Source organism: Hemitrygon akajei, chromosome 9 (genome assembly GCF_048418815.1).
Source record: "Hemitrygon akajei chromosome 9, sHemAka1.3, whole genome shotgun sequence".
In the NCBI taxonomy this organism is placed as follows: Eukaryota; Metazoa; Chordata; class Chondrichthyes; order Myliobatiformes; family Dasyatidae; genus Hemitrygon; species Hemitrygon akajei.
This window is the reverse complement of record NC_133132.1, coordinates 51,001,342-51,028,572: the sequence shown is the minus strand read 5'-3', so window position 1 is coordinate 51,028,572 and position 27,231 is coordinate 51,001,342. Positions and strand designations below refer to the sequence as shown.

Here is a 27,231-nt window from a genome sequence, read left to right as displayed (position 1 = left end):
GCAAGCAAATTTTCATTCCCAAGAGACAATTTGGATGTAAAGACTGAGCTTTCAAAGTAAGGTAAGCACACTTTTTAACTTCAGATGTTAAACAGGATACAATATTTAGAAGGTTAGACAGAAATCTCCCAGGAGTCTCTTTACCCAAGGGAGTGCAGTGAAGATTCACTCGGCTGGTCGCAAGAATGGCAGGATTATTTACAAGGAGAGATTGAGTTGAACAGCTATATATTCACTCGAGTTTTGAGGAATAGGAGGGGATCTCATTGAAGTATTGGGATCGACAGGTTGCATTCCAGGATATTCCCAATGGCTATGTTTCCTGAATGGCGGAGTCACATCCAGAATATGGGATAAGTCACTTAGAACTTACCAAACCTGAGTGGGTAGTGGAGGACACGACTGAACGTTTGATTACTTGAGCTGCCAAAGCGTAGTAGGGAATGTACCAAGCGCTGGTAAATGAGATTAGTGTACACCAGGGGTTTCCAGCCTGGGATCTATGGATCCCCTGCTTAATGGTATTGGTCCATGGCATAAAACAAGGTTGGGTTCCCTGGTGTAGATAGTGCTTGATGATTAGCATAAAGCGGTGTTGTGCAACCAAGACTATGATATGAGGAGAAACTACTTTGTTTGGAGTGGTGATCCTGTGGAATTTACCACAGAAGACAGAGGAAAGCAAGTCCTGACTATATTTGGAGACACAGAGAGACTACAGTTGCTGGAACCTGGAGCAAACAACTGCTGGAGGAACTCAGCGGGTCGGGCAGCATCTGTGCAGGGAAATACAGTAGTGTAGCGGTTAGCGCAATGCTATTGCAGCCCGGGGTGTCACGGAGTTCAGAGTTCAATTCCAGTGCCGTCTCTAAGGAGTCTGTACTCCTCCCCATGAAACGCATGGGTTTGCCCTGCGTTTCCTCCCACAGTCCAAACACACACCGGGTATATTAATCGCTAATTGTCCCGTGATTAGGATAGGGCGATTGGGTTTGTTGGGCGTTGCTGGGGCAGCATGGCTCAAAGGGCTGGAAGGGCCTACTCCGCAATATATCACTAAATAAATCAATAAATAAGTGGACATTCTGGATTTGGGCCAAGACCCTTCATCTGGACTGTATTAAAGGAGAAAGCTAACATTGCTCGACCCCAAGATATCAAGGACAACAGGGAGTAACAGCAATATGGTATCACAGAATTATCTGTAAACATACTGAATGGTCAGAGGGCTCCTATTCTCAATATACTGCATTGGCATAATAGATGTGGAAGTCTCTCAAAAGGCAGAGGTTTCTCTTCAGAATGTAGAAGATTGAGAGGAGATTTAACAGAGGTATACAAAATTAAGGGCTATCGATTGGGTAGATGCAAGCAGACCTTATCCACTGAGGTTGGGTGGGACAACAGCAGAGGTCATGGATTAAGGGTGAAAGGTGAGAATTTTAAGGGGAACATGAGAGGAAACTTCTTCACTCAGGATCGTGAGAGAGTGGAATGAGCTACTAGCACAGTGGTGCATACAAACTCGATTTCAACGTTTCGGAGAAATTTGGATAGGTACATGGATGGTAAGGATATGGAGGGCTAGGGTGCCAGTGCTGGTCAATGGGAGTCGGCAGTTTAAATAGTTTCAGCATGGTCTAGGTGGGCTGTGCTCCTCTAAGGTTATGACTCTATGGCAACAGGTTTCACATCCATCTGTTGCATTTTAAATGCAGGGTAGTCACTTACAAACTCCAGCCTTTAACTTTTACCTCTGGAAGCTGTCGACGATCCGGATTAGTCGAAGTACCCGCAGGATGAACACAATATCCAGGATCTGTTGACTACTGTACCCGTCAGCTGTGTTGGCAAAACAAAAGCAAACAACGTCATGAGTTGGATTGCGTTCTTAATCACGCAGTTGAAGCAAAGCCTGAAATCCAAGTTTCACGTTGCAAAGGGGGGGGGCTGAGGTTACAGATTCTATGTGATGGCAGAGCTGGGGTGAGCGGCACGTGGCTCAGTTCATATGGGGGGCACGGAGAGATTGCAGAATTGGGAGCAACAGGCAAGATGCTGAAGGAACTCAGTGGCCAGTACAAAGGGATGAAGGGAAAGGGGGTGTAGTTAGTAGAGGGACCGTATGTTGGCGCTGTGGTTAGCACAACACTTTATGGTGCCAGCATCAATTCTCATCACCGTCCGAAAGGAATTTGCGCATTCTCCCTGAGGCCACACGAGTTTCCTTGGGGTACTCCGGTTTCCTCCCACAATTTCAGGTTAGGGATTCGCGAGTCGTGCGTATGCGATGTTGCCTCAGGGAAGTGTGGTGACCATTTGAGATGACCGGCCCAGTCCTCACTGATCTGATTAGGCTGGCCATTTCACTGCATGTTTTTTAATATACATGCAACAAATAAAGCTAACTTTCTTTCCTTCCTTCGCGGGCTGGCAGGATATAGGAGAATTTGGGTGAGGAGGGATGATGGGCAGACGGGGAAGTGGGCATAGTGCCAGAAGCGGGGATGTGACAAAGTCACTGCACAACAGGGGAGCATTGTGAAGAAGTCTGCTTCCTCTCTTCAACAGGATGTCTGGTAGACCCTCTCTCACTGCTCCCCCACCCCTCTACCCCTCTCTTTGGTATTTCTGTTCATTACCTTCCAGCTCCTGGCACGATTTCCACTCCACTCCCGGATCTATCCCTGAGGCTCACTCTCTTGGATCCAGGTTTTTCTTCAGACCCTCCCTGCACCTTTCCCTCTTTTTTAAAATATACACTGGACAACTTCCTCCTATCTTCCATCACAGGTGAAGTCTCTCAACCCAGAACTGTTCACCTCCCTAAATCGAAGCTGCCAGGCCCACTGAGTTCCTTCAGCATTCTATGTGTTACTTCATATGACAGTTCCAGGCTCAAACATGGAAAAACTGGCTAATTGATAATCTTCCCTCCCAAGTTCAGCCGAGAATTTTTCAGCAGTACATCCCTGCAAGACAAAGACAACATTCAAACATGGGATAAAAGTTGGTATAAATTCCTACCACAAGAAAATACCCCCATCGATTAAGATTTCTGTTTTGGTGATCAGAACGTGATCTTTATACAAGAAGGCAAAACCAGTTATGTGATTAATTTGTAGAATACCTCTTTTCCATCTGAAAGGGTGTCTGCGAGCTCCCACCAACTCTGACCCCCGTCTTTTGCATCTTACTTTTGCTGACGCCCCCCACCCAATGCAAGCTCGAAGTACTTCAACTTGTCTTCAGATTTGAAATATTACAGCCCTCGGGTCAGAACATTTAATTCAACAACTTCACATAAACAGATTCTTCAGTTTGTATTTAAACTAACCATTTCTGTAGAAAGGTAACTGACACATGAACTGTGCTTATCTCTCTCCACGGATGCTGTTAAGCCTGCTGAGTATTTCTAACCTGTCTTGGTCAACTGTACTGTTTTTCCCTCTCTCACAAACATTATCTTTATTTTCCTCTCCTTCCACTCATCGTCTAGTACATTGCCAGACAGATAGGTGTCACAAATAACTTCTTTGAGCTGGCACTGTCCGCTTGGCCATTTAGTTTCATGATCTCCACTATTGATCGTCCCTTTGTTCCCTCTCTTCTGTGCATGTCTGGCATCGGACTTTTCTAGTTCTAGTGAAAGGTCATGGTTGGCCAACATTAATTTAATGTTTCTCTCCACAGGTGAAATTTAGAAAGAAGTGTACGGTACTGGTGGAGTGGAGAACGAGTTTGTAAATCCGACAAGAACAAAGGATGTTAGGAATGGCGAGAGTGTGGGTCAGGTGACAAGAGGAGGAGTGTTGGGGTAGGGGGAGGGTGGGCTGGTGTGGTTGCAGACACACCAATTGAGTGCAAACTTTCCATAATGTCCCAACACTTAAGCAGGTCACACCTGAAGTGGGAAGAGCATGTCATTTCACTGCCGAGGAATGGCTGTGATGGACTCAAGCATTAAGGTTATAGAACGCCACTATCGTTCCAAGCAATGTGCTGACCACTGAAACATCCTTTACAGCCGGTAGCACTGAGACACTAATTTTATCCCAGAGAAATTAAATCCACATCCTAGATCAAAAGACAGGTTTTCCTGACACTCATGGGGAAAAAACACAGTGCAATGGGGAGAAGACAGGCACCATAACCAAATGGAGGCACAAGAGATTGCAGAACCTAAAATCTGGAGGACGGTCCACTGATGGTGTAGGAATCTATTAAAAAAATCATGATATGCTCATTTGTATTAAATGTAACCAATTCTGCACTAATTTGAAGATTTTAGAATATACAGACTTATATAAATTCAAGTACCTACATGATTTAAGTGTAGCATTGACTATGGCGCCCAGCAGAGCAGCAACGATAATTATGGTATCAAACCTGAAATAGTAATCAGAAACTTAATTCATTGTTTCACATCCAGAATAAATAATAGTTTAAAGATGAAGTAAAATTACCAATTCCAAAACTGAAATTTAGCAAAGAAGGCCCTGGGTTCGTGTGCGTAGAGTTTCAGCAGTATTTCAATTACGTAGAGGGTCAAGAACACCCATTCCGCCTTAGATATTAAAGGATTGGTCTCATCTCCACCGATAAAAATAGCATTTATAACAATGATAACATCGTATGTGTAACGAAACCCTCTGTGTGAGAGAGAAAACAAAACTTGTAACATGTTGTAAGAATCTTACCTCTCTGCCTAATTGTAAAATTGTCAGGTGAACAAACAGTTTTTGTTGTACTGCAGATCATGGTCTTTCTTGGGAGCTTTGCTACTCTTGCTTGGTGGGTGGACGGTGCTGATGCTTTTTGCTAAAGTAAGTGGGGGGGGGGGGTCGATGTTTTGTTGTTGCTCGTGTGTGGGGGGGGAGCGGGTGGGGCATTGGGGTTCTAGCATTTTTACTGTCATTCTTTGGGACACTCTTCTGTTCCATCAATGTCTGTGAAGAACAAGAATTTCAGGTTGTAAATTGTATACATTCTCTGATAGCGAACGGAGATATTGAACTAAAAAAGTCAAGTCCAGCACGCACTAGTTAACTCAAATGATCAATACGTGCGGATTACATCTAAGTCTGCTGAAGAGAGCAGGAAGCTGGAGGAGACTGATCACAAAACAGAAACTAGAAAGGAAATAAGATAATGAATTAAGACTGAACATACAGCACTCAATAGGCCAGCGGAGAGCCAAACTATGAATTTCTTGCTTTCTATAGATGCTGCAACCGAAGCAAGTCACTGCACACAACCAGGCCACTACAGACCTGCCCTGACTCAGGATTACACTCTGTTCCTGTATCACCACGTCCATATTTATAACTTCAGTTTGAACATCTTCGCCTTCCAATCCAGCAGTGAATACCACCCACACACAACTCTCTCAAGCTACAAAAGCACAAGTATGCACGGGAAGACAAATTGGTATTACCACCACAGATGGAAACTTGCTGTCATAGATGGACAGCACAAAAACACGCCCTTCAGCCCATCAAGTCCGTTTCAACCATCAACAGCAATCGCCTTTATTCTTCTCTCCGCATTCTCAACCACTTGCACCAGATCCTATCATTCACCTGAATGTTGGCACAATTTACAGTGGCCAACTAACTTACCGATCTACATGTCACTGGGAAATGGGAGTAAAAACTTGAAAGGAACCCACATTGTGACAGGGAGAGCATGCAAACTCCACACCAACAGCACCAAAGGTCAGAAATGAACCTGGTTCTCTGGTGCTGTGAAGCGATGCCTCTTCTAGCTGTGACACTGTGCTCTACGCAGTCGGCAATCGCCTCTGATCCGGGCCAACATCTACGTGCCGGGCAGCACCTAATTAATTAGCTTGTTTATTTTGGCTTTCTTCTTAAAGATGTGCTGGGTGCGTTCCAGCTACCGCTGCACCCCTGCATGCCTCGCGGCCCGATATCGGTCTGCGGCCCGGAGGTTGGGGACCACTGGTCTGGCAGCAAGGTGACCGATGCCCTGACTGATGAACTCATTCATCTTTCCCACCCTATCCACTTCTGTTGTCATTTTCAGGGAGCTTGCACTCTAAGATTCCTCTGTACATCAAAGCTTCTAAATTGACCTCCTAAAACCCATCACCTCACCTGTCGGGATTAAGTTCCATTTCCCATTTCTTCACCGAGATTTTCAACTGATCGATACCCTGCCATATCCTTTGACAACCTCCCTCACTAAACACAACTCCACCACATTTTGCATCATCTGAACACTTTTTCACCAGTCTGATGAACGTAAACCCATCCTGACACTACAAATGAAAAACATTCTGCTGGGTTTGAGCCTCAGACACTTAAAATGACACTTGCAGGTGAAACAAACACTGGTCAGATCCTTCAATATACAGTACTGCTCAAGTGTTAGGCACACACACACATATTTTAGAGTTAGAGTGTATAAGACTTTTGCACTGTCAGCATGGAGAGGAGAGTGTGTTTGTAAATCTGACAGGAATAAAGGACGTTGGGAATGGTGAGGGTGGAGCGCTGCGTGAGGGGTGTGGGACAGGTGACTGAGAAGGAGTGTCGGGAGCCAGGTGGGGGTAGGGTGGGTGCAGATACACCTAGCTCTGAGACACCAGGCAAGGTCATTTGGATTCAAACAACTGGTTTATTGATTATTGGAGAATGTCTCTCTGGTGCTTCCCACACCTTCCCCTTTCCCTTTCTTTTTATTCAACCATAATTCCCCAACCCCTGCTCCCTTCCCGCTCTCAGTCCACAATAGAGACCCATATCAGTTTCAGGTTTATCATCACTCACACGTGTCATGAAATTTGTGCAGTACTGTGCGATTCAGAAAATTACTGCAGTACTGTGCAAAAGTCTTAGACACCCTGGATATATATACATGCCTAAAACTTTGGCACAGTTCTCTAAATAAACAGCATGAAGAAAACAGTCAATCTTGTTTGTGTTCTACTAGCTGCCATGAAAGAGAGGGCAGTAAAAGGAGGTTAATATAACCCCACTGACTTCTGATACATAACATCTCCCACAGTTAAAGCTGATGGGAGCATTAGTTTTTGTACTGGTGGGTAATCAATACAAGAAATAACTAACTCTGACTAATGCTCAAATGGAACTTGTCTATCACGAATCTCCTGTCAGCCAGTTGTACAACAAACTCTAAGTATTAAAATTACATATGAGAATGCTGATTTTGATAATCAGTCACTGGAACATACTGGTGCTTGACCATCCTGCAGATGAGCTGGCTCACTCTAGAGTTATACAGGTTCGGTATGCTTTTCTCCAACGGATGGACCCTCTCCTTCATCTGAACAATCTGTATGTTTAGAAGGTCTGCCAGGCGGATGAAAGACTCTTTTCCTGATAAAAAAGAAAACAGAATCGGAGCTGTGCAGCACAGAAAACAAACCCTTTTAGCCCAACTTGTCCATGATGACCAAGGTGTCTTCCTGAGCTGGGTCCCATTTGTCTGCATTTGGTCCATGCCTCTCTAAACCAGGGGTCGCTAATCTGATGTTCACAGCCACCTTGCTTAACGGTATTGGTCCATGGCATAATAAAGGTTAGATACCCCTGCTCTAAACATTTTATGAACCCATCCAAATGTCTTTTAACAACTGACATTCAGTATTGATCATGACGAGTAACTAACATTTAAAGATGTGTTTCATCTTCGACATGCTTTCCCACACTTTCCAATACCCAGGGTTGGGGCGAGTGGCTTTGAACAGACGGATTTACACAGTATCAAGAGTTGCCTTTTAAACAAGCAGAGTAACGCAGACAAAAGCAGTAAAACATAGGCTTCTAAGCACTAAATCCAAGGCATACCAAACCCCAAACACAGCCTCCCTAAAGCATAATGTAATTGGCAAAGGTGAGTTGCACTCCACTGAACCAGAATTTTCGAAGGGTTTTCTTTTGTAGTGGAGGAGCGGACATGGGTAGGATGCTAAATAAAAAGGGATGTGTGACCTCGTGGGAAGTAGCTTGTTGGAGCTGAGAGGATGGAAGAGAAAGGGGGTATTCTTATCAAAAATGGTCAAGTAGTTTAAATATAATTTGCTTCTGTTGTGTCATTGGGAATCAAATGTGCCACATCTGCTGCACATGCCAGGACTGAAAAGTTTGCTGAAGGCCAAAAACAGAGGGAGAAGTTCATGAGGTGAGACTTTACCACTTCACTGAAAGAAAACTTTCTAACATTCCATAGAGACCAATTTATTCAAAATTACCAAAACGATCCAAAATGAAAGGCAAAAGAATTGAAAGAAGTAGCTACATCAATGTTTTCTGAGAAATCCATTAGGCTCACGAGAAGTAAAGAGAACATTTTCTTGCATTTATTATTCAACTAACTCAACTTTGATAGATGCACATACATGCACGCACATTTCTGGTTTATGTGGCGTGTCTGCTGGGACTATAAAATGGACAGAACTACCCATTAAAAGTACATCAGCTGAACCAAATGATCCGAGTCAGTTCCAAATAGTCCAAATGATCTGCACTGGATGGAGGTGTTGATAGATAGTGGGGTCTGGAATGGACATGGATCAGGCACCTTATAGTTACTTTGCCAAAGAGCTGTACTGAAACAGAGATGCTCTTCCTCATTAATCACCTCTCAGTCAGAAACCAAAAGAGATCAAAGCTTGTTCAATTGAGTTTGATAAGATGCTAAATGGAAGTGGTTAACTCCTTATTCACCACAGACGTGCAAGGAAATTTTGCAGCTGTGTTATTGTGGGTGGAAAACTAGGTGAATATAATCACCAAAGCGAAACATTTAACCTTGTTTTAATTCAGCACAAGTCCAGGTTGGCAGCAAACTAACTTGGGAGACTGAAAAAATGAAGGGCAGAAATGCTGGTGGGAAAGTTTCCTCATATTTTCACAAGGAAGGAAAATATTCCTTTAGAGAATTTGCTCTTTCAAAAATATATGACCTAATCTTCTAACTTAACAATGCTAAAGATATAGATTCTGCTTTACCCTCACTTTGCGTTACCGCTTTCATTGTGAACATTACCACTTTCTCTGGTAATGCTCCCCAACTCTTTCTGTGCCATGTTGTCAACTGCATCGGTGCTGCTTCATGCACCCATGCTGAGCTCATCAATTTCATCAACTTTGCCTTCAACTTCCACCCTGCCTTTAAATTCACTTGGTCCATTTCTGACACCTGTCCCTCCTTCCTCGATCTCTCTGTCTCCATCTCTGGAGACAAACTGTCAATCAACATCTTTTATTAACTTACTGATTCCCATGGCTACCTTGATGATACCTTTTCCCACCCTGTCTCCTGTACAAATGCCATTCCCTTTTCTCAGCTCCTTCACCTCTGCCACATCCGTTCCCTAGATGAAGCTTTCCTTTCCAGACCATCAGAGATGTCCTCCTTCTTCAAAGTATGGGGTCCTGCTTCCTCCACCATTAATGCTGCCCTCAACTGTATCTCTTCCATTTACCCGGACATCCAACCTCAGCCCATCTTCCCACTGCCTTAACAGGGTTAGAGTTCCTCTTGTCTTTATCCGCATCCAACACATCGTTCTCTGCAACTTCTGCCATCTTCAATGGGATCCTACCACCAAACGCATCTATGCCATCCCCTCCCAACTCTGTTTTCCACAGGGATCACTCTCTCTGTGATTCCTTTGTCCATTCATCCATCCCCCTAATCCCCCGTATGGCACTTAAGCATTTTAATTCCAATCCCCATTCCCATTCCAGCATCTCAGTCCATGGCCTCCTCTACTGCTGCGATGAAGCCATCCATAGGGTGGAGGAGCAAAACCTTATATTCCTCCTCCAACTTGATGGCATGAACATCAACTTCTCTAACATCAGGTAATTTCCCCCACTCCCCTCTTCTTCCATTTCCCATTTAGCTGCATCCTGATCTCTTCTCTTCTCCTCCCCCTGGTGCCCCTCCTCCTTCCATGATCCTCTCTCCTTTCCAGTCAGATTCCTTCTTCTCCAACCCTTCACGTTTTCCGCCCATCACCCCCCCAGCTTCTCACGTCACCCCCCTCCCCCATCCACCTAGCTTCACCTATCCTCCTTCCTCCCACCACCCCACCATCCTATTTTGGCTTCTTTCCCCTTCCTTTCCAGTCCTGATGAAGGGCTTCAACACAAACCATCAACTGTTTATGCCTTTCCAGAGATGCTGCCTGACCTGCTGAGTTCCTCTAACATTTTGTTTGTGTAAACCTCATTTTGCTCTGATTTTTTGGGCAGAATAAAACTTGCTTCGGAATAAACACCCTCTCCAAAATCCAACTGAATACATGCATAGAATGGGGGTGGGGGTGGGGGGGGGGAGAGTGGATGTGGATAAATATTTTTCCTCAGCCTAGATAAGGATAGTGTTCTTAAACTAGAAACTCACCCTCAGGAGGAATGGGAATCCCACAGACAGACCATGTACTGACTCTGAATAACATCTTTCTCCATTCCCGATGGATCTTGCCCTTAAAGATTATTGCAATTCAAATTTCTAACTATCTTCAATGAAGGTTTTTTTTTTCGTTTTCCACTGCTTCTCACCTATAAAGCCCTTCTGCTCATCATCCAGAACTCTCCACAGCAGTTCTCGATGAGAGCTGGGTATCTCGGGCGCCACCAGTTTCACCAGCTGCCTCCATTGAGAATCCTGGACTGCAAATTCTGTTCCATTCTTTGTCTTCAATATGTTAAAGGCTTCAGTCATTTTCCGATGCTTCATATAAACTAGCTTCCTTACTTCATTCTGGAAAGTAGTGTGATAGTTTTTGATACAATGATGGAAAATACAAGAGCCGAAATGCAAATACAGTACTTAAAGTCAATCGGAAAAACAAATATCATCTAAAGTTTTTTTTTTACTTATTAGATTTAAGAAAATTGCGTTAGGGTTTGTAGAAACTATCTTGCTAATGGTTAGCACGTAGACGGCCTGGGTTCAATTCCTGCCACTGTCTGTAAGGAGTTTGTACGTTCTGCCTTTGACCATGCAGGTTTCCTCCAGGTGCTCCAGATTCCTCCCACAGTCCAAAGACATATTAGTTGGCAGGTGATGCACTATCAATAACTCCAAAAGACTGGAAGTAGAGTAAATACTAAAATCGGAACAGTAAAACGGAGCACATCCATGCTGGACGACTGCCCTGGACTGTGGGAGGAGCAGTGACACAATCACCTTTATCCAGGGGTCTGTGGGAGGAGCCACAGGAGCAGTCAGCAGAGGGGCGTGTCCAGACAGATATACATGGTTTACCACAGTAGGTTAATTGGTCATTATAAATTGCCCCGTGATTAGGCCAAATAAAATCGAGGGGCTGCTAGGCAGCATAGCTCAAAGGGCCGGAAGGGCCTATTCTGCACTGTATCTCAATAGATAAAATAAATATTTCCCTAGCCGGAATGTGCTGAAACGGCCCATGGTTCATCAGCTCTCCATGGCACTTTTGGGGCCCAAGGGTTGAAAGCCAAGATGGGGGTCATGTTGCCATAGTTACTCTGAGGTGCAGAGGTCAGCAAGAGGTGATGAGGCCTAAGATGGCAATTCTGGCACCAATACCTACGAACTCCCATAACCTTTCTGATGGCCTTTCGACAGCTTGTACCAAAGTATATCCCACTATTTTCAATTATCTCTGATGAGGTGCTTAACTCAGCCAAGATAGATGTAGTTAAGACTAAATTAAAAGAAAATTTACAATCAATAAAATGTCAAAACATTTAAAATGATGCAAAACTAAATCAATCAAAGTAAAGGAAAAGAAAGTAAGGCACATAACTCTCTGACACAGGTTTCACCTCAAAGTATAAAGTACATTTATTATTAAAGCATGTATGCAGTATACAACCCTGGGATTCATCTTCCCACAGATAGCCACTGAAAAAGAAACACCATGGAATCTGTTTAAAGAAAACATCAAACACTTAACATGCAAATAAAAGAACAAATCATGCAAACAGCAGACAAAGGGACAAATAACACACAGAATCTTAAATATCAAACTGGAGAGTCCCTGAAAGGGTCTGGGTCATTCGTTGACTGCAGGCCGCAGAAACAGTCCATGTCCAAGAGCCTTGATCAAAATCACGCAAAATAGCAATTAAAAAAAGAGCAACCAGAAACAAATAATATGAGCCACAGAGTCCTTTAAGGACAAATACAATCCACAAGCCGTGCTGATTGAACCTTGCCCAAGGTCCAAGACTCCATAGAACCATAGAAGACTACAGCACAGTACAGGCCCTCCAGCCCTCCATGTTGTGCCGACCCATATAATCCTTAAAAAAAAAGTACTAAACCCACACTACCCATAACCCTCTATTTTTCTTTCATCCATGTGCCTGTCCAAGAGGCTCTTAAATACCCCTAATGTTTTAGCCTCCACCACCATCCCTGGCAAGTCATTCCAGGCACTCACAACTCTGTGTAAAAAACTTACCCCTGACATCTCCTCTAAACTTCCCTCCCTTAATTTTGTACATATGCCCTCTGGTGTTTGTTATTGGTGCCCTGGGAAACAGGTACTGACTATCCACCCTATCTATGCCTCTCCTAATCTTATAGACCTCTATCAAGTCCCCTCTCATTCTTCTACGCTCCAAAGAGAAAAGTCCCAGATCTGCTAACCTTGCTTCATATGACTTGTTCTCCAAACCAGGCAACATCCTGGTAAATCTCCTCTGCACCCTCTCTATAGCTTCCACATCCTTCCTATAATGAGGTGACCAGAATTGAACACAATACTCTAAGTGCGGTCTCACCAGAGATTTGTAGAGTTACAACATGACCTCTCTACTCTTGAACTCAATCCTCCGTTAATGAAGCCTAGCATCCCATAGGCCTTCTTAACTACCCTATCAACCTGCGCAGCGACCTTGAGGGATGTATGGATCTGAATCCCAAGGTCCCTTTGTTCATCCACACTCTTAAGTGACCGACCATTAACCCTGTAATTAGGCTTCTGGTTTGTCCTTCCAAAATGCATCACTTCACACTTATCCAGATTGAACTCCATCTGCCATTTTTCTGCCCAGCTCTGCAGACTGTCTATATCCTCTTGTAACCTTCGACAACCTACAGCTCCATCCACAACTCCTCCAATCTTCGTGTCATCCGCAAACTTACTCACTCATCCTTCCACCTCTACATCCAGGTCATTTATAAAAATCACAAATAGCAGGGGTCCCAGAACAGACCCCTGCGGCACTCCACTAGTTACTGACCTCCAGGCAAAATACTTTCCTTCCACAACTACCCTCTGCTTTCTTCCTTTAAGCCAATTTTTTATCCAAACAGCCAAGGTTCCACTTATCCCATGCCTCATGACTTTCTGGATGAGTCTCTCGTGAGGGACCTTGTCAAATGCCTTGCTAAAGTCCATGTAGACCATATCCACTGCCCTACCCTCATCAATCTCTTTTGTTACCTCTTCAAAAAACTCAATCAGGCTCATGAGGCATGATCTTCCCTTCACAAAGCCATGTTGACTATTCATGAGTAGATTGTACTTCTCCAAATGCTCATAGATCCTATCCTTAAGAATCCTTTCCAGTAGTTTGCAAACCACTGATGTAAGGCTCACCAGTCTATAGTTCCCAGGTTTCTCCCTATTACCTTTTTTAAACAAGGGAACTACATTTGCCATTCTCCAGTCCTCTGGCACTTCCCCTGTAGCCAAACAGGATTCAAAGATCATAGCTAATGCTCCTGCAATCTCTTCTCTCAATTCCCACAACAACCTGGGGTGTATCATATCTGGCCCTGGGGAGTTATCAATCTTAATGTTTTTAAGATGATCCAGCACTTCTTCTTCCTTAATCTCCACGTTGTCCAGCACACAGGCCAGCTCTACTTCGACCTCATCCTGATCAAGATCCTTTTCACTTGTGAATACTGAAGCAAAGTATTCATTTAGGACCTCCCCAACCTCCTCCGCCTCCAGGCACATGTTGCCCTCTTTATCCTTTAGCGGTCCCACCTTCGTTCTCATCATCCTCCTGTTCTTCACATATGCATAGAACGCCTTGAGGTTCTCCTTAATCCTACATGCCAAGGCCTTCTCATGCCCTCTTTGAGCTCTCCTAAGTCCTTTCTTTAGCTTCTTCCTGGCTACCCTATATTTCTCATAAGCCCCTCCTACTTCCTGCTTCTTATATCTAACATATGCTTCCGTTTTCCTCTTGACGAGTTGCTTCACGAGTTTCATCAGCCGCGGTTCCCTTTTCCTACCATTTTTTCCATGCCTCGGTGGGACAAACCTATCCTGAACCCAGCTCAAGTGGTCCCTAAATTTCTCCCACATTACTTCTGTGCTTTCCCCTTTGAACATCTGTTTCCAATTTACTCTCGCTAGTTCCTGCCTCATCTCTTCAAAGTTAGCCCTTCCCCAGTTAAGCACTTTACCATTTCGTCTGTTTTTATCCCTTTTCATAGCTATGCTGCACCATTCTCCAGCAGCGGTAAGCGAGGGGGGGGGGGTGGGGGGAGAGACAGATCAAACGCAGGCAGACCGAGCTGAACACCCGCTCACCTTCTGCTCTCATCCTTGTCAATTTCAATCTTCCTTTAGTTGGCAGTATCAGGGAGTCATGGAGCTGATCAAGGGTACGTCCTCCACCATTAGGCCGCACTCTCTGTTCTCAGCCTTGCTCTCAACCACCCCAAATTCCCTCAGACAGCAGAAGGCTCAGATTGCTCAGCTGGCCCAAAACGCAATATCAAAATGTCAATTACAGGCTCAAATCGCCCACAAATTAGTAATATAAGCACATTTGAAAGAGGAAAGAGAAGAAGAAATAGTTTTGCGAACTGTGTGCAGGACATCACCATTGGTTGCGTCTGTTGCTGGCGCCACCTTGCTGGACACTTGTACTGTCCAGCAGTGAGTACACCAGCAGCTGGCCTCTGCTACGAGGCGATGCTGCTACATACCCGTTCTCTGGAAATGCAAAATGAGGAGAAGTACAATCCAAGCAGCTGCAACACATAGAACAGAGAACAGTTCAGCCCAGAAACAGGCCCTTCAGCTCACCAAGTATGTTCCAAACATAGTGGCAAATGAGACTAACCCTACAATACCTCACTATACAACTGCCACAACCAGCAGCCACCTTTCCACCTCTTACCTGGCTGCCTCGTAGCGCCAAAGCTCTGCAGTTTTGGAAGGATGAAATCACCTTTCAGAAGAGTACAACAGAGGGACCAGCCCTTCAGCCCACAATGCTGTGCTGAACCAATTAGATCCCATTCTTTCCACATCCAAGAAGCTGTTAAACACCCTCCAGAAGGTTGGCAGGGTGGAGCGGCGTCTCCACCAAAGGAGCTGTAAGACACTCCTTCCCTCCGCTGGCCTGCAGGTCACCCTTGGGCAAGGTGAATTACCTGCTTAGCAATGCCCTCACCGATCAAGGTCACATGAAACCATGGGGGCAAGTGGTGGACGGTTGTATGAGTAGCTGGTGCATATCACAAGTCAAGTGAAATGTCATTTAACTACATGCATGTATATAACATACAATATGTATATAGAAACAAGACAACGTTTCTTTGAATCAGGGTATAAAGCGCACAACCCACATAACACACGATAACCTATGAAGGCAAGGAGATGCTTTACACATAAATAACAAACTACAGTACATTAATATTAAGTATTGTAAGGTACGGAACAGATTAGACAGAGACACTTCAAATACGATGCAGCTGGGAGTTCAGAAGCCTTATGGCCTGAAAGAAGAAACCGTTTCTCATTCTGACCGTTCCTGTTTTTATGCATCGGAGTCTCCTGCCTGATGGTAGAAAGTCAAAGAGGATGCTGAATGGATGGGTGGGATCCTTAATTATACTAAGGGCCCTGCATATGCTGTGCTGCTGATAAAGGAAAGACCCTCATGAGGCAGAGCAAAGTTAAGATGGTGCTCAACAGCGACTCCTTTGCTATCATCTTCGGAAGCAGCTCTATTTCCATCTTTAATAACTTTATTTTTCCCTTTCAGGATTCTTTTGAAGCTCCTGACCTGGAGTTACACGCCGACTACGGTTCTTTGCGGGAATGGGACCCGTTCTCGGAGTTTCACGACTGGCCGTTGCTCGGCCTGAGAGTCTGGCTCGGATTTGGAAGCCTAAGATTTTGGAGCTCTGGAGATGGGCAGATTGTGGGTCGGTGTCACGGCAGAAATATCTATGGTTGTGGGCCCGAAGACCTGGGATCTTCGCGATCTTCAGGCACCGAGCTCGAAAAAAGTGACATTACGGACTTTTAACATCGTAAACCAGTGAGTTGTTTGTTATGTCTCCCTGCTCGCTGGGAAAATAGAGATACCTCCTTCTCCCTTATTAGGGAGAGAGAGAATCTGCGGTATGTCGAATACCGGGTGAAACACAAAGTCTTTGCAGTAACTGCAAGTCTGTGTCTTTGCTATCGCTTTGCTCACACCTGAGTGCTCGGTGGCAGGTCCCGATGCTTGTTTTTTTTTGCAGGTGGGGTGGGGGGGGGGATTGTTCCCTGCTGCCATTTATGCACAGAAGGGAGGGGAGTTGGGAGGGACCTTAGGGTTCTTACGTTTAACTGCCATTCATTCTTTGGGGCATTTCTCTGTTTTCATGGATGTTTGCAAAGAAAAAGCATTTCAGGGTGTATATTCTATGCATTTCCTTGACATTAAATTGGACCTTTGAACTTATGATCCTCTCAGCTGCTCTCACAGTCCTTCGTAGGAACTTGTGGTCCGATGCTCGGCTGGTCCCGTACCAGATGGAGATGCAACTTGTCGGGATGCTCTCAATGGTGCTCCTGTAAAATGCAGTTAAGATGGTGGGGGTGGGAGAACCTTGCTTGCCTCAATCTTCTTAGGAAGTGGAGGTGCTGCTGTGCCTTCTTATTCAGGGAAGTGATATTAAGGGACCAGGTGTGGTCATCTGTGATGTGATCTCCCAGGAACTTGGTGCACTTAACTCTCTCTACGGAGCCATGTATTCACAGATGGATTTGGGTCATCTGCATCTTCCTGAAGTCCACAATGATTTCCATTGTCTTCTCCACATTCAGGCTTAGGTTGTTCTTCTCACACCAATCCACCAGCCGCTCCACTTCCTCCCCATACTCCGTCTCATCATCGTTCCTGATAGAGCTGTTCTGTCATCTGCAAACTTCATGACAAGGTTTCAGCTGAATCCCACAGCACAGTTGTGTGACTGCAGCGGGCTGAGCACTCAGCCTTGGGGAGATGTTGCTGCCCACACCGACTGACTGTGGCCTTACTGTTAAGAAGTCCAGTATCCAACTTCAGAGGGAGGTGTAGAGGCCCCTGTTTGTGACCACTGACGCCAGGCAGCCAGTCTTTGAAGAGTATTGATAATGGCTGGGATCACCCCTCTTGTAAAGACGCTGCCCAGAAGATGGTAATGGCCAACCACTGCTGTAAAAAAAAAATTGCCAGGAACAATCACGGTCATGGAAAGACCATGATCACCTGCATCATATGACATGGCACATAATGAATGAATGATGGCATTAGTCTCCACCACCATCCCTGGCAACACATTCTGGGGGGCTCTCACTCCCTGTTAAAAACTGTGTTGCAAACATCACCTCTGAACTTGTCCCCAGTCCCCCACTCCCCAGCTTCTGTACAAAATTTAACCATAATCAATTAACACAACAATTGCTCGGGTAAGTGATGGAAGGGGGTGAAAGAGTGAAGAAGCATTATAAGAGCAAACACAGTCGCAAACAATTTTAAAACAAGCCCAGGACTATTTCAACAATAAAACTAACTATGTTAGAACGAAATACTACTTTAAAGAAAACAAACCAGATGAGGATAATTAAAATATATGACTGAAAGAATCAAGATAATTAGATGAAATATGTAGTCAACACAAAGTTGAATTTAACAGGATTAATTAAGCAGTGGAATGAACCTCAAGGCCATTAAACTAATTTTGTATCAACAACAAGCAAAGTCCTAATTGAACAACATGGCAGGTGAACATAAAATAATTAGGGTCAGGAAACAGCATCAAGAATGATTGCAGAGCTGTGGGCAAAACAGAGAGAAACTCAGAATTTTATGATTATTCTCGACTGAGATTGCCCTTGAATTTTAAAAACCAAAGTTTAATTTGTACAGGAGGCACAGTTTTCAAGTAAGACAACGTTAGGGGCCGGGAGTTGCTAAGAAAAGTAATCTCAAATTCAATTTTTAAAATAGCATATTATGTTTTAATGGTCTAGCACAGGAGTGGGCAAACTTTTTGACTTGTGGGCCACAAGGGGTTCTAAAATTTGACAGGGGGGCCGGACCAGGAGCAGATGGACGGAATGTTTTGGTAATACACCTCATAAGAGAAAATAAAATATCATGGGATATGTAGAAAACACGTGCTTTAATTTCAATTGAAAATGAACAAATGCATTACAACAAAATATCTGTCTTTGAAGTCCCATGGTATTTAGCTATTTATTGAAATGACTTTTAAAACACTGAAAATTAAATGAATAAAATACAGCTTTTTTTAATAGTAACAGTTATTATTTTAAAGCACTGAAAATTCTGTTATCCTTCAAGATATTATCATCATCACTCTCCTCCTGACTGTCTTTATTTCAAAAACGGTAGGAAATGCAGGTTTACTTGTCCTGCTCCTTCTTATTCAATTGTCCCCTGTGCCAAAACTCAACAACGACCAGCACAAGGACAGAACAGTGACAGCGCGCCAGTATGCGGAGCGCGTTATTTGATCTGGAGCGCATTTTTTATTTTGAGAACGTACGTGCACCTGCGCACTACTCATGTCCATCACTTAACAGAAATGACATGTAACATGTAAGGCTTATCGAAAAAAATATTTTCAAATGCATTTTTTACATAACACAACAAAGAAACTTATTTTTAATTTCAGTGGGAACAGTGTTGTTGGTCTCCCTTTTTAGCCAGCGCATCAAAGTCTGGATTTAGTTTTGTTGTGGCGATTCTCAGGATGGATCTGAGGTGTTGGTCAGTTAACTTGGATCTGTGGCTGGCTTTGTTGATGTTCATGACGCTGAATGCCTGTTCACACAAATAGGTCGAGCCGAACAACGCCAGCATCTTCTGTGCCGTCCTCCGGAGGTGTGGAAACACCTCTTTACCAAGTGAAGCATAAAAGTCATTCAGTTTAAGAGAGTTGAACTTCTCTTTTAAGACGGGGTCAGACTGAAGGTTGATCAGTTCCAGCTGTAGCTCCTCTGGTGCTGTTTCAGGATCTTGTGACAGGGGACAGGCCACCAACTGAAGTGACTTGTCAATTTTTTCAAAATCAGAAAAGCGACGGCAGAATTCTCTGTGCAGCGCATCCAGTGACTCGCTGTATTTTTTCACATTTATGCCGGCCTCTTCCAGCGTGGCTAGTGTGGGAAAATGAGTGAATAACTTATTCAAAATTTGCCTGGAGAAAAAAGCCAGCTTGGATTTAAAGGCTTTCACGTTTGTGTACATGTCATGCACAAACTGATCCTTCCCCTGTAGCTTCACGTTCAGTTCATTCATGTGTGAAAATATATCCACAGCAAATGCAAAGTCACAAAGCCAGCTCTTGTTGCTCAGCTCAGGAAATTCGCCGGCCTTCCTCAGTAACTCCAAAAATGCACCGATCTCCTCCTTGAGCTCCCATACTCGTTGAAACACTTTGCCCAAACTTAACCAGTGGACACGGGAGTGATAAAGTAGGTCCTGGTGATCCGCATCAGTTTCCTCCAGGAACGTGATGAACTGACGGTGCTGAAGTCCCCTTGCACGTATAAAGTTGACAAGTTTTACGACAGGATTCACAACATGATTCAGCTGTAATACCGATTTACATAGAGATTCCTGGTGGATGATGCAGTGAAGGAAAATAACATCCTGGTCAGGATTTTCATCTTTCACTTTATTCTGTATTCTCCTCAGCAGGCCGACATTTTTCCCTGTCAAATTAGGAGATCCATCTGTGGTGACGTTGATAAGTTTACTCCAAGGCAGCTTCATATTTTCGATGACAGTAGACACCCGGTCATACAAGTCCTCTCCCCATGTTTTTCCTTTCAGAGACTCCATTGTCAAAAACTCCTCCGTTATTTCAAAAGTATTGTTAATTCCTCGGATAAAAATGAGGAGCTGAGCAGTGTCTTTTACATCGTTGCTTTCATCCAGTGCTAATGAATATAACGTGAACGACTCTGCCTTTTTATTTAAGTCGCTGGTTATATCTTCATCTATCAGTTCCACACGGCGAGTCACTGTCCTGCGTGATAAACTGATTTTTTCAAATTTGTCTTTGCTCTCCGGACACAATACACCTGCTGTCTCCACCATACATTCTTTTAAAAACTCTCCTTCAGACAGAGGGTTGCTGGCCTTTGCTAATTTGAATGACAGCATAAAACTCGCCTTGGTACTTGACTCATGAATGGCAGTTTGACGGTGAAAAAAATTTTGTTGAGCCTGTAAATTAGCTGCCAACCTCTGAGCATTAGCTTCCCGTTCTTTCGTTGACTGGTTGCTAGCATAGTTGGCATGTTTTGTGGCAAAGTGATGGCTGATATTATATTCTTTAAAAACCGCCACAGTCTCTTGGCATATCAGGCATACAGCAGTTGATCGGTGTTCGGTAAAAAGATATTTAGTTGTCCACTCCTTATTAAACACCCGACATTCTCTATCCACTTTTCTTTTCTTAGCTCCACTCATCTTTACAGAAGGGGTGAGAGGTCAAAGAGTAAAGCGCAAATGTGGAATAATACGCTGCACCTCAACAAAGGTCAATGTATATAGAGTGCGTCATCTATTGGGAAAACGCCAGAATTGCGGGGAAAAAACGTTAACAAGGTTTATTAATATAATTTCATCAAGTTCTGCGGGCCGGATTAAAAAGCTTAACGGGCCGCATATGGCCCCCGGGCCGTAGTTTGCCCATGCCTGGTCTAGCATCTTCCACACAATTACATACCTTCAAATGTTTCTTGTAGTCATTGTACACAACAGCCAGGAAGAGAGACATAAAGACATAGGTGTTCACTATTATAAAAATGATAAAGAATATTGCATAAGCCCAGCTGACCTCATAGGCAGGCATCCTGAAAAAAAAACAGAATAAATAGCATTTTGCAGACATTTCACAAGCTAAATACCATATGGTCTAAATTAGAATTTATCCTACAAGCAGTGGCATAATTGCCATTCTATCTCCAGACACCACTCCCCTTATCAGGGCACATGGTTGAGTAACTGCAGGGAGATTGCACATCCGCGGTTGTGAAATTGAGTTCACACGTTGGTGTTTTGCATTGGGTCCAGATGTGGTCTCCACAATACAGGAGGAACCAAGCACAGGTTGGGTGACCACTTTGCCCAGAACGTCAAGCACCTTTCCCTTAACTCTCCATGCTCTCTGACTCAACTTTGGCCTCTGACATTGTTCCAATAGTGACCAACTCAAGCTCGAGGAACAGCACCTAATTCCACTTCTAATCGGAAAATTGTAGCTTTCTGGACTTAATAATGAACTCACGTATTTGGGATAAGCAGCCACAGATGTTTCTCTCTCTACAGATGTCACTGGATGTGCAAAACTCCATTAATCCTGTATGTATAGCAGACTTACAAGGTTATTAGGAATTACCCGAACACATTTTTAATTAGTGTTCAGGTATCACATTGATGGTTCAGTGCCCTCAGATGTTGAAAGGGAGTAGGTCCCAGAGAGTTAAAAAGGAATGGGGGATACCAGCACTCAGTGAGAGAGATGAGGAACCATTGGGATTTCTGAACAAACTGGACACTGGATTAATGGAATTTTTTCAACAGAATATCAGATTCAATTTGAGTTTATGTTTCTTATCTCCAAATGCAATATTTAGAACCTTTCTTACCTTCACAACTTTGATCTGCTTACCAATCACAGGTACTCCTTCTGACTGGGGGCTTCCTACTGTAAATGAGCCTTAGTCTCACCTATATCACCGCCACACTTTCTGATCAGCATTTGACCTAAATCGAGCCTCTTAAAGCCACAAACATTGTCTCCGACCTGTTAATAAGCCCCTTACCCTTGCATTTTGTACATATGCAAAGATGCTAGCTGGCAAGGAGAAACAATTGGTTGATGAAATCCATTCTGGTGAAGGCCATACGGTCTGAAATGTTAACACAAAAATACAACTCCAGATGCTGTGGATCAAAGAATACGTACACAACGCTGCTGAGGTCTGAAATGTTGACCTTTTCTTTTTCCACGGATGCTACCTGACCTGCCGAGTATGTCAGGCACATTCTGCTTTACCTTAAGCAACACACTTTGTCACACATAGATGGCAAACTTCATTCCAAATCCCTACCCAGTGATGCCTGAAATTTACTTTTTTGAAGATGTCAGTCACATTATCCAATGATGTCACAATAAGTGTAGCAGATTCAATAACACAAAAGATTCTGAAGATCTGTCCTTACATGTAACATGAAGCAAACAGGCCATGAATTCCCACTGAATGGCATTGGTCTTTTTGACCCAAGAGTCTCCTCTGAGGTTTCAGCCCATCTTTCTATTTTGGTCCCTACTTGTTTCCCTCTGCTTTCCTCTGCCATGGACCATGCCATCATTTATCTCCTTTTGCTTCAGTATTACTCACTGCACCACAAGCACCTTTTCTATTTTCACCAAAAGCTTCTCTGATAAGGCACAACAATGTTTCAAGCCAAAATTGGTCCAATTCCAGCATCCATTGCTGCTTCGACAGAGTAGCTAACCATCTTCCACACATTTGCTTTTGCTGTCCTCCCACGTGGGCTCAAATCATGTTTACCGAGAGAGTAGTCACAATCTGACATTAACCAAGGGGTCTACGGACCCCAGGCTGGAGCCCCTGCTTTAGCCTTACTTAACTACCATACCCGAGAAACTCCTGAGTGTACAAATCATCCCCCACTACTAGTCCCAATGCAAATTTATTAGCTCTAGCCGTCTATTCTATTCATTTTTTTAAACTAATTTTCAGCCAAGTGGGAATGTTTCATCACATCCACTAAGCAAACTGCTCTGTGACATATATTCCAAATTTAGATGATTTCACAAAATTGCTTCGTTCCCAAGTTCACCAACCTTCCATACCTGAAGGTGGAACATTCTGTTTGAGTTCATTTATGTAGGTAATTTAAGTTTCTCCAGCAACTCATCCAAATGGCTATTCTTTGTGTGCAAACACAGACAGCAAAACTCAAATGGATCAGCAGCACAAGTGAAGCTTAGTCATAACCTCACCCAACCCTCATGGTCCTGAAATTAATGAACAGTCGTCCGAGTGTGTAAACTTTCTGAGATGTGGATTATACTGTGTGCCGATAATTAATTCAACACGTCAGGAAATGAATTCTGTACTTTCTCTAATATTTATGGTTGAACAATACACAGCAGGATACTGTACACACTTCTAGAAAGTTTGCTGCAATGCAGTGTAAAAATCTCAAAAGGTGTCCAACGTGGGAAACTATCAGTAGCCTTAAAACACAATTACTTCATTGATAGTACTGATCATTTAAGAGGTTTCAAAGTTCTCTGCAACCTGCAGTTTCTGTGGCTGATTAAAGCCTCATTTTTGACCTATACTCATCTTCACTCACAGATTCAATTATCACTCTCCAGTAAATAAAGTTTTACCATCAAGTCACTGACCCACTGTGTTTCCATGTGTCCTGCTGCTACCTGGAAGAGTTCCTCTTGCCAAGAGTTACTTTGTCACTTATCATTCCCTGTGAAGTCACAGATACTCCTACACCCAGCGTTCCTCATGTACATACAATCAGTCCATATATAGAAGTTAACCTTGTGTATGTATGGCCACACTCTTGTACATCGTGTGTTTTAGAATTGCTTTTATATTTCTATTTATTGAGTTTTTAATGATTATTCTGTTTTCGGATCCGGAGTAACAAACATTTCATTCTCCTTTACACTTGAGTACTGAAGAATGACAAAATACAATGCAGAATCTTGAAGTCTCTGCGTTGGCTATTAGTTTCCAGTAAAGAATACTACTATAAATATATTAAACATTTAGATACCAAATGTTTAACATGAGAATGCCTGGAAGCACTTACATGATGTCTGGGCTGTTGGCTGTTGTCACTAACACGTAAAGACTGAAGAATGCATCCAAGTAATTACTGAAATATGCTGCTCCTTCTACTGTGGTGAGTTTTCTGTAAAACAAAGGGGGTATTGATATCATGGAATGCAAACTAGAATCTGTGATGGAGGATGTAAAGGGCAGATCATATATGAAGACATACAGAATTTTTTTTAATTTAAATGCAAAAAACCTAGTAAATCTGAAAGTCATTGATTGAAACATTAACAATATTTCCCACAGAGACCGCTAGGTCCATCAACCAGCAGCAGAATTTTGATTTCATTGAGATAAATATTTTTAACATCAAAAAGACCAAGGTAACATGAACTTATACAACACGGCAGTCCATCTGGCCAGTGTCTGAATACACCACGGTAAGTCCATCTGGTCAGTTGGTCAGTGTCTGAATACACCACGGTAAGTCCACCTGGCCAGTGACCGAATACACCACGGTTAAGTCCATCTGGACAGTGTCTGAATACACCACGGTAAGTCCATCTGGCCAGTGTCTGAATACACCACGGTAAGTCCATCTGGTCAGTGTCTGAATACACCACGGTAAGTCCATCTGGACAGTGTCTGAATACACCACGGTATGTCCATCTGGTCAGTGTCTGAATACACCACGGTAAGTCCATCTGGCCAGTGTCTGAATACACCACGGTAAGTCCATCTGGCCAGTGTCTGAATACACCACGGTAAGACCATCTGGTCAGTGTCTGAATACACCACGGTAAGTCCATCTGGCCAGTGTCTGAATACACCACGGTAAGTCCATCTGGACAGTGTCTGAATACACCACGGTAAGTCCATCTGGTCAGTGTCTGAATACACCACGGTAAGTCCATCAGGCCAGTGTCTGAATACATCATGGCAGTCCATCTGGTCAGTGACTGAATACACCACGGTAAGTCTATCTGGTCAGTGACTGAATACACCACGGTAAGTCCATCTGGTCAGTGTCTGAATACACCACGGTAAGTCCATCTGGCCAGGGTCTGAATACACCATGGTAAGTCCATCTGGTCAGTGTCTGAATACACCACGGTAAGTCCATCTGGCCAGTGACTGAATACACCACGGTAAGTCCATCTGGTCAGTGTCTGAATACACCACGGTAAGTCCATCTTTGGCAGTGTCTGAATACACCACGGTAAGTCCATCTGGTCAGTGTCTGAATACACCACGGTAAGTCCATCTGGTCAGTGTCTGAATACACCACGGTAAGTCCATCTGGTCAGTGACTGAATACACCACGGTAAGTCCATCTGGTCAGTGTCTGAATACACCACGGTAAGTCCATCTGGTCAGTGTCTGAACTCACCACGGTAAGTCCATTTGGTCAATGTCTGAATACACCACGGTAAGTCCATCTGGCCAGTGTCTGAATACACCACGGTAAGTCCATCTGGTCAGTGTCTGAATACACCACGGTAAGTCCATCTTTGGCAGTGTCTGAATACACCACGGTAAGTCCATCTGGTCAGTGTCTGAATACACCACGGTAAGTCCATCTGGTCAGTGTCTGAATACACCACGGTAAGTCCATCTGGCCAGTGTCTGAATACACCACGGTAAATCCATCTGGTCAGTGTCTGAATACACCACGGTAATTCCATCTGACCAGTGTCTGAATACACCACGGTAAGTCCATCTGGTCAGTGTCTGAATACACCACGGTAAGTCCATCTTTGGCAGTGTCTGAATACACCACGGTAAGTCCATCTGGCCAGTGTCTGAATACACCACGGTAAGTCCATCTGGTCAGTGTCTGAATACACCACGGTAAGTCCATCTGGCCAGTGTCTGAATACACCACGGTAAGTCCATTTGGTCAGTGTCTGAATACACCACGGTAAGTCCATCTGGTCAGTTGGTCAGTGTCTGAATACACCACGGTAAGTCCATCTGGTCAGTGACTGAATACACCACGGTAAGTCCATCTGGTCAGTGTCTGAATACACCACGGTAAGTCCATCTGGCCAGTGTCTGAATACACCACGGTAAATCCATCTGGTCAGTGTCTGAATACACCACGGTAAGTCCATCTGGTCAGTGTCTGAATACACCACGGTAAGTCCATCTGGTCAGTGTCTGAATACATCATGGCAGTCCATCTGGTCAGTGACTGAATACAGCACGGTAAGTCCATCTGGCCAGTGTCTGAATACACCACGGTAAGTCCATCTGGTCACTGTCTGAATACACCACGGTAAGTCCATCTGGCCAGTGTCTGAATACACCACGGTAAGTCCATCAGGCCAGTGTCTGAATACACCACGGTATGTCCATCTGGTCAGTGTCTGAATACACCACGGTAAGTCCATCTGGTCAGTGTCTGAATACACCACGGTAAGTCCATCTGACCAGTGTCTGAATACACCACGGTATGTCCATCTGGTCAGTGTCTGAATACACCACGGTAAGTCCATCTGGTCAGTGTCTGAATACACCACGGTAAGTCCATCTGACCAGTGTCTGAATACACCACGGTAAGTCCATCTGGTCAGTGTCTGAATACACCACGGTAAGTCCATCTGACCAGTGTCTGAATACACCACGGTAAGTCCATCTGGCCAGTGACTGAATACACCACGGTAAGTCCATCTGGTCAGTGTCTGAATACACCACGGTAAGTCCATCTGGCCAGTGTCTGAATACACCACGGTAAGTCCATCTGGTCAGTTGGTCAGTGTCTGAATACACCACGGTAAGTCCATCTGGCCAGTGTCTGAATACACCACGGTAAGTCCATCTGGTCAGTGTCTGAATACACCATGGTAAGTCCATCTGGTCAGTTGGTCATTGTCCGAATACACCACGGTAAATCCATCTGGTCAGTGTCTGAATACACCACGGTAAGTCCATCTGGCCAGTGTCTGAATACACCACGGTAAGTCCATCTGGTCAGTATCTGAATACACCACGGTAAGTCCATCTGGTCAGTGTCTGAATACACCACGGTAAATCCATCTGGTCAGTGTCTGAATACACCACGGTAAGTCCATCTGGTCAGTGACTGAATACACCACAGTAAGTCCATCTGGTCAGTGTCTGAATACACCACGGTAAGTCCA

At 44.0% G+C, this 27,231-nt stretch overlaps 1 protein-coding gene across 2 annotated transcripts in view; it reads right to left on the bottom strand.

The window, feature by feature from the left end:
* Positions 1-27,231, bottom strand: part of tpcn3 (two pore segment channel 3) — a 59,313-nt gene that overhangs the window by 7,690 nt on the left and 24,392 nt on the right. For both annotated transcript variants that reach the window (XM_073055959.1, XM_073055960.1), the window contains exons 7-13: positions 24,123-24,224; positions 20,980-21,106; positions 10,560-10,761; positions 7,220-7,364; positions 4,467-4,652; positions 4,325-4,389; positions 1,755-1,842 (exon numbers count right to left, since the gene is read on the bottom strand). In XM_073055959.1, coding sequence (XP_072912060.1) covers positions 1,755-1,842; positions 4,325-4,389; positions 4,467-4,652; positions 7,220-7,364; positions 10,560-10,761; positions 20,980-21,106; positions 24,123-24,224 — 915 coding nt within the window. The remainder of the gene's footprint in view (positions 1-1,754; positions 1,843-4,324; positions 4,390-4,466; positions 4,653-7,219; positions 7,365-10,559; positions 10,762-20,979; positions 21,107-24,122; positions 24,225-27,231) is intronic.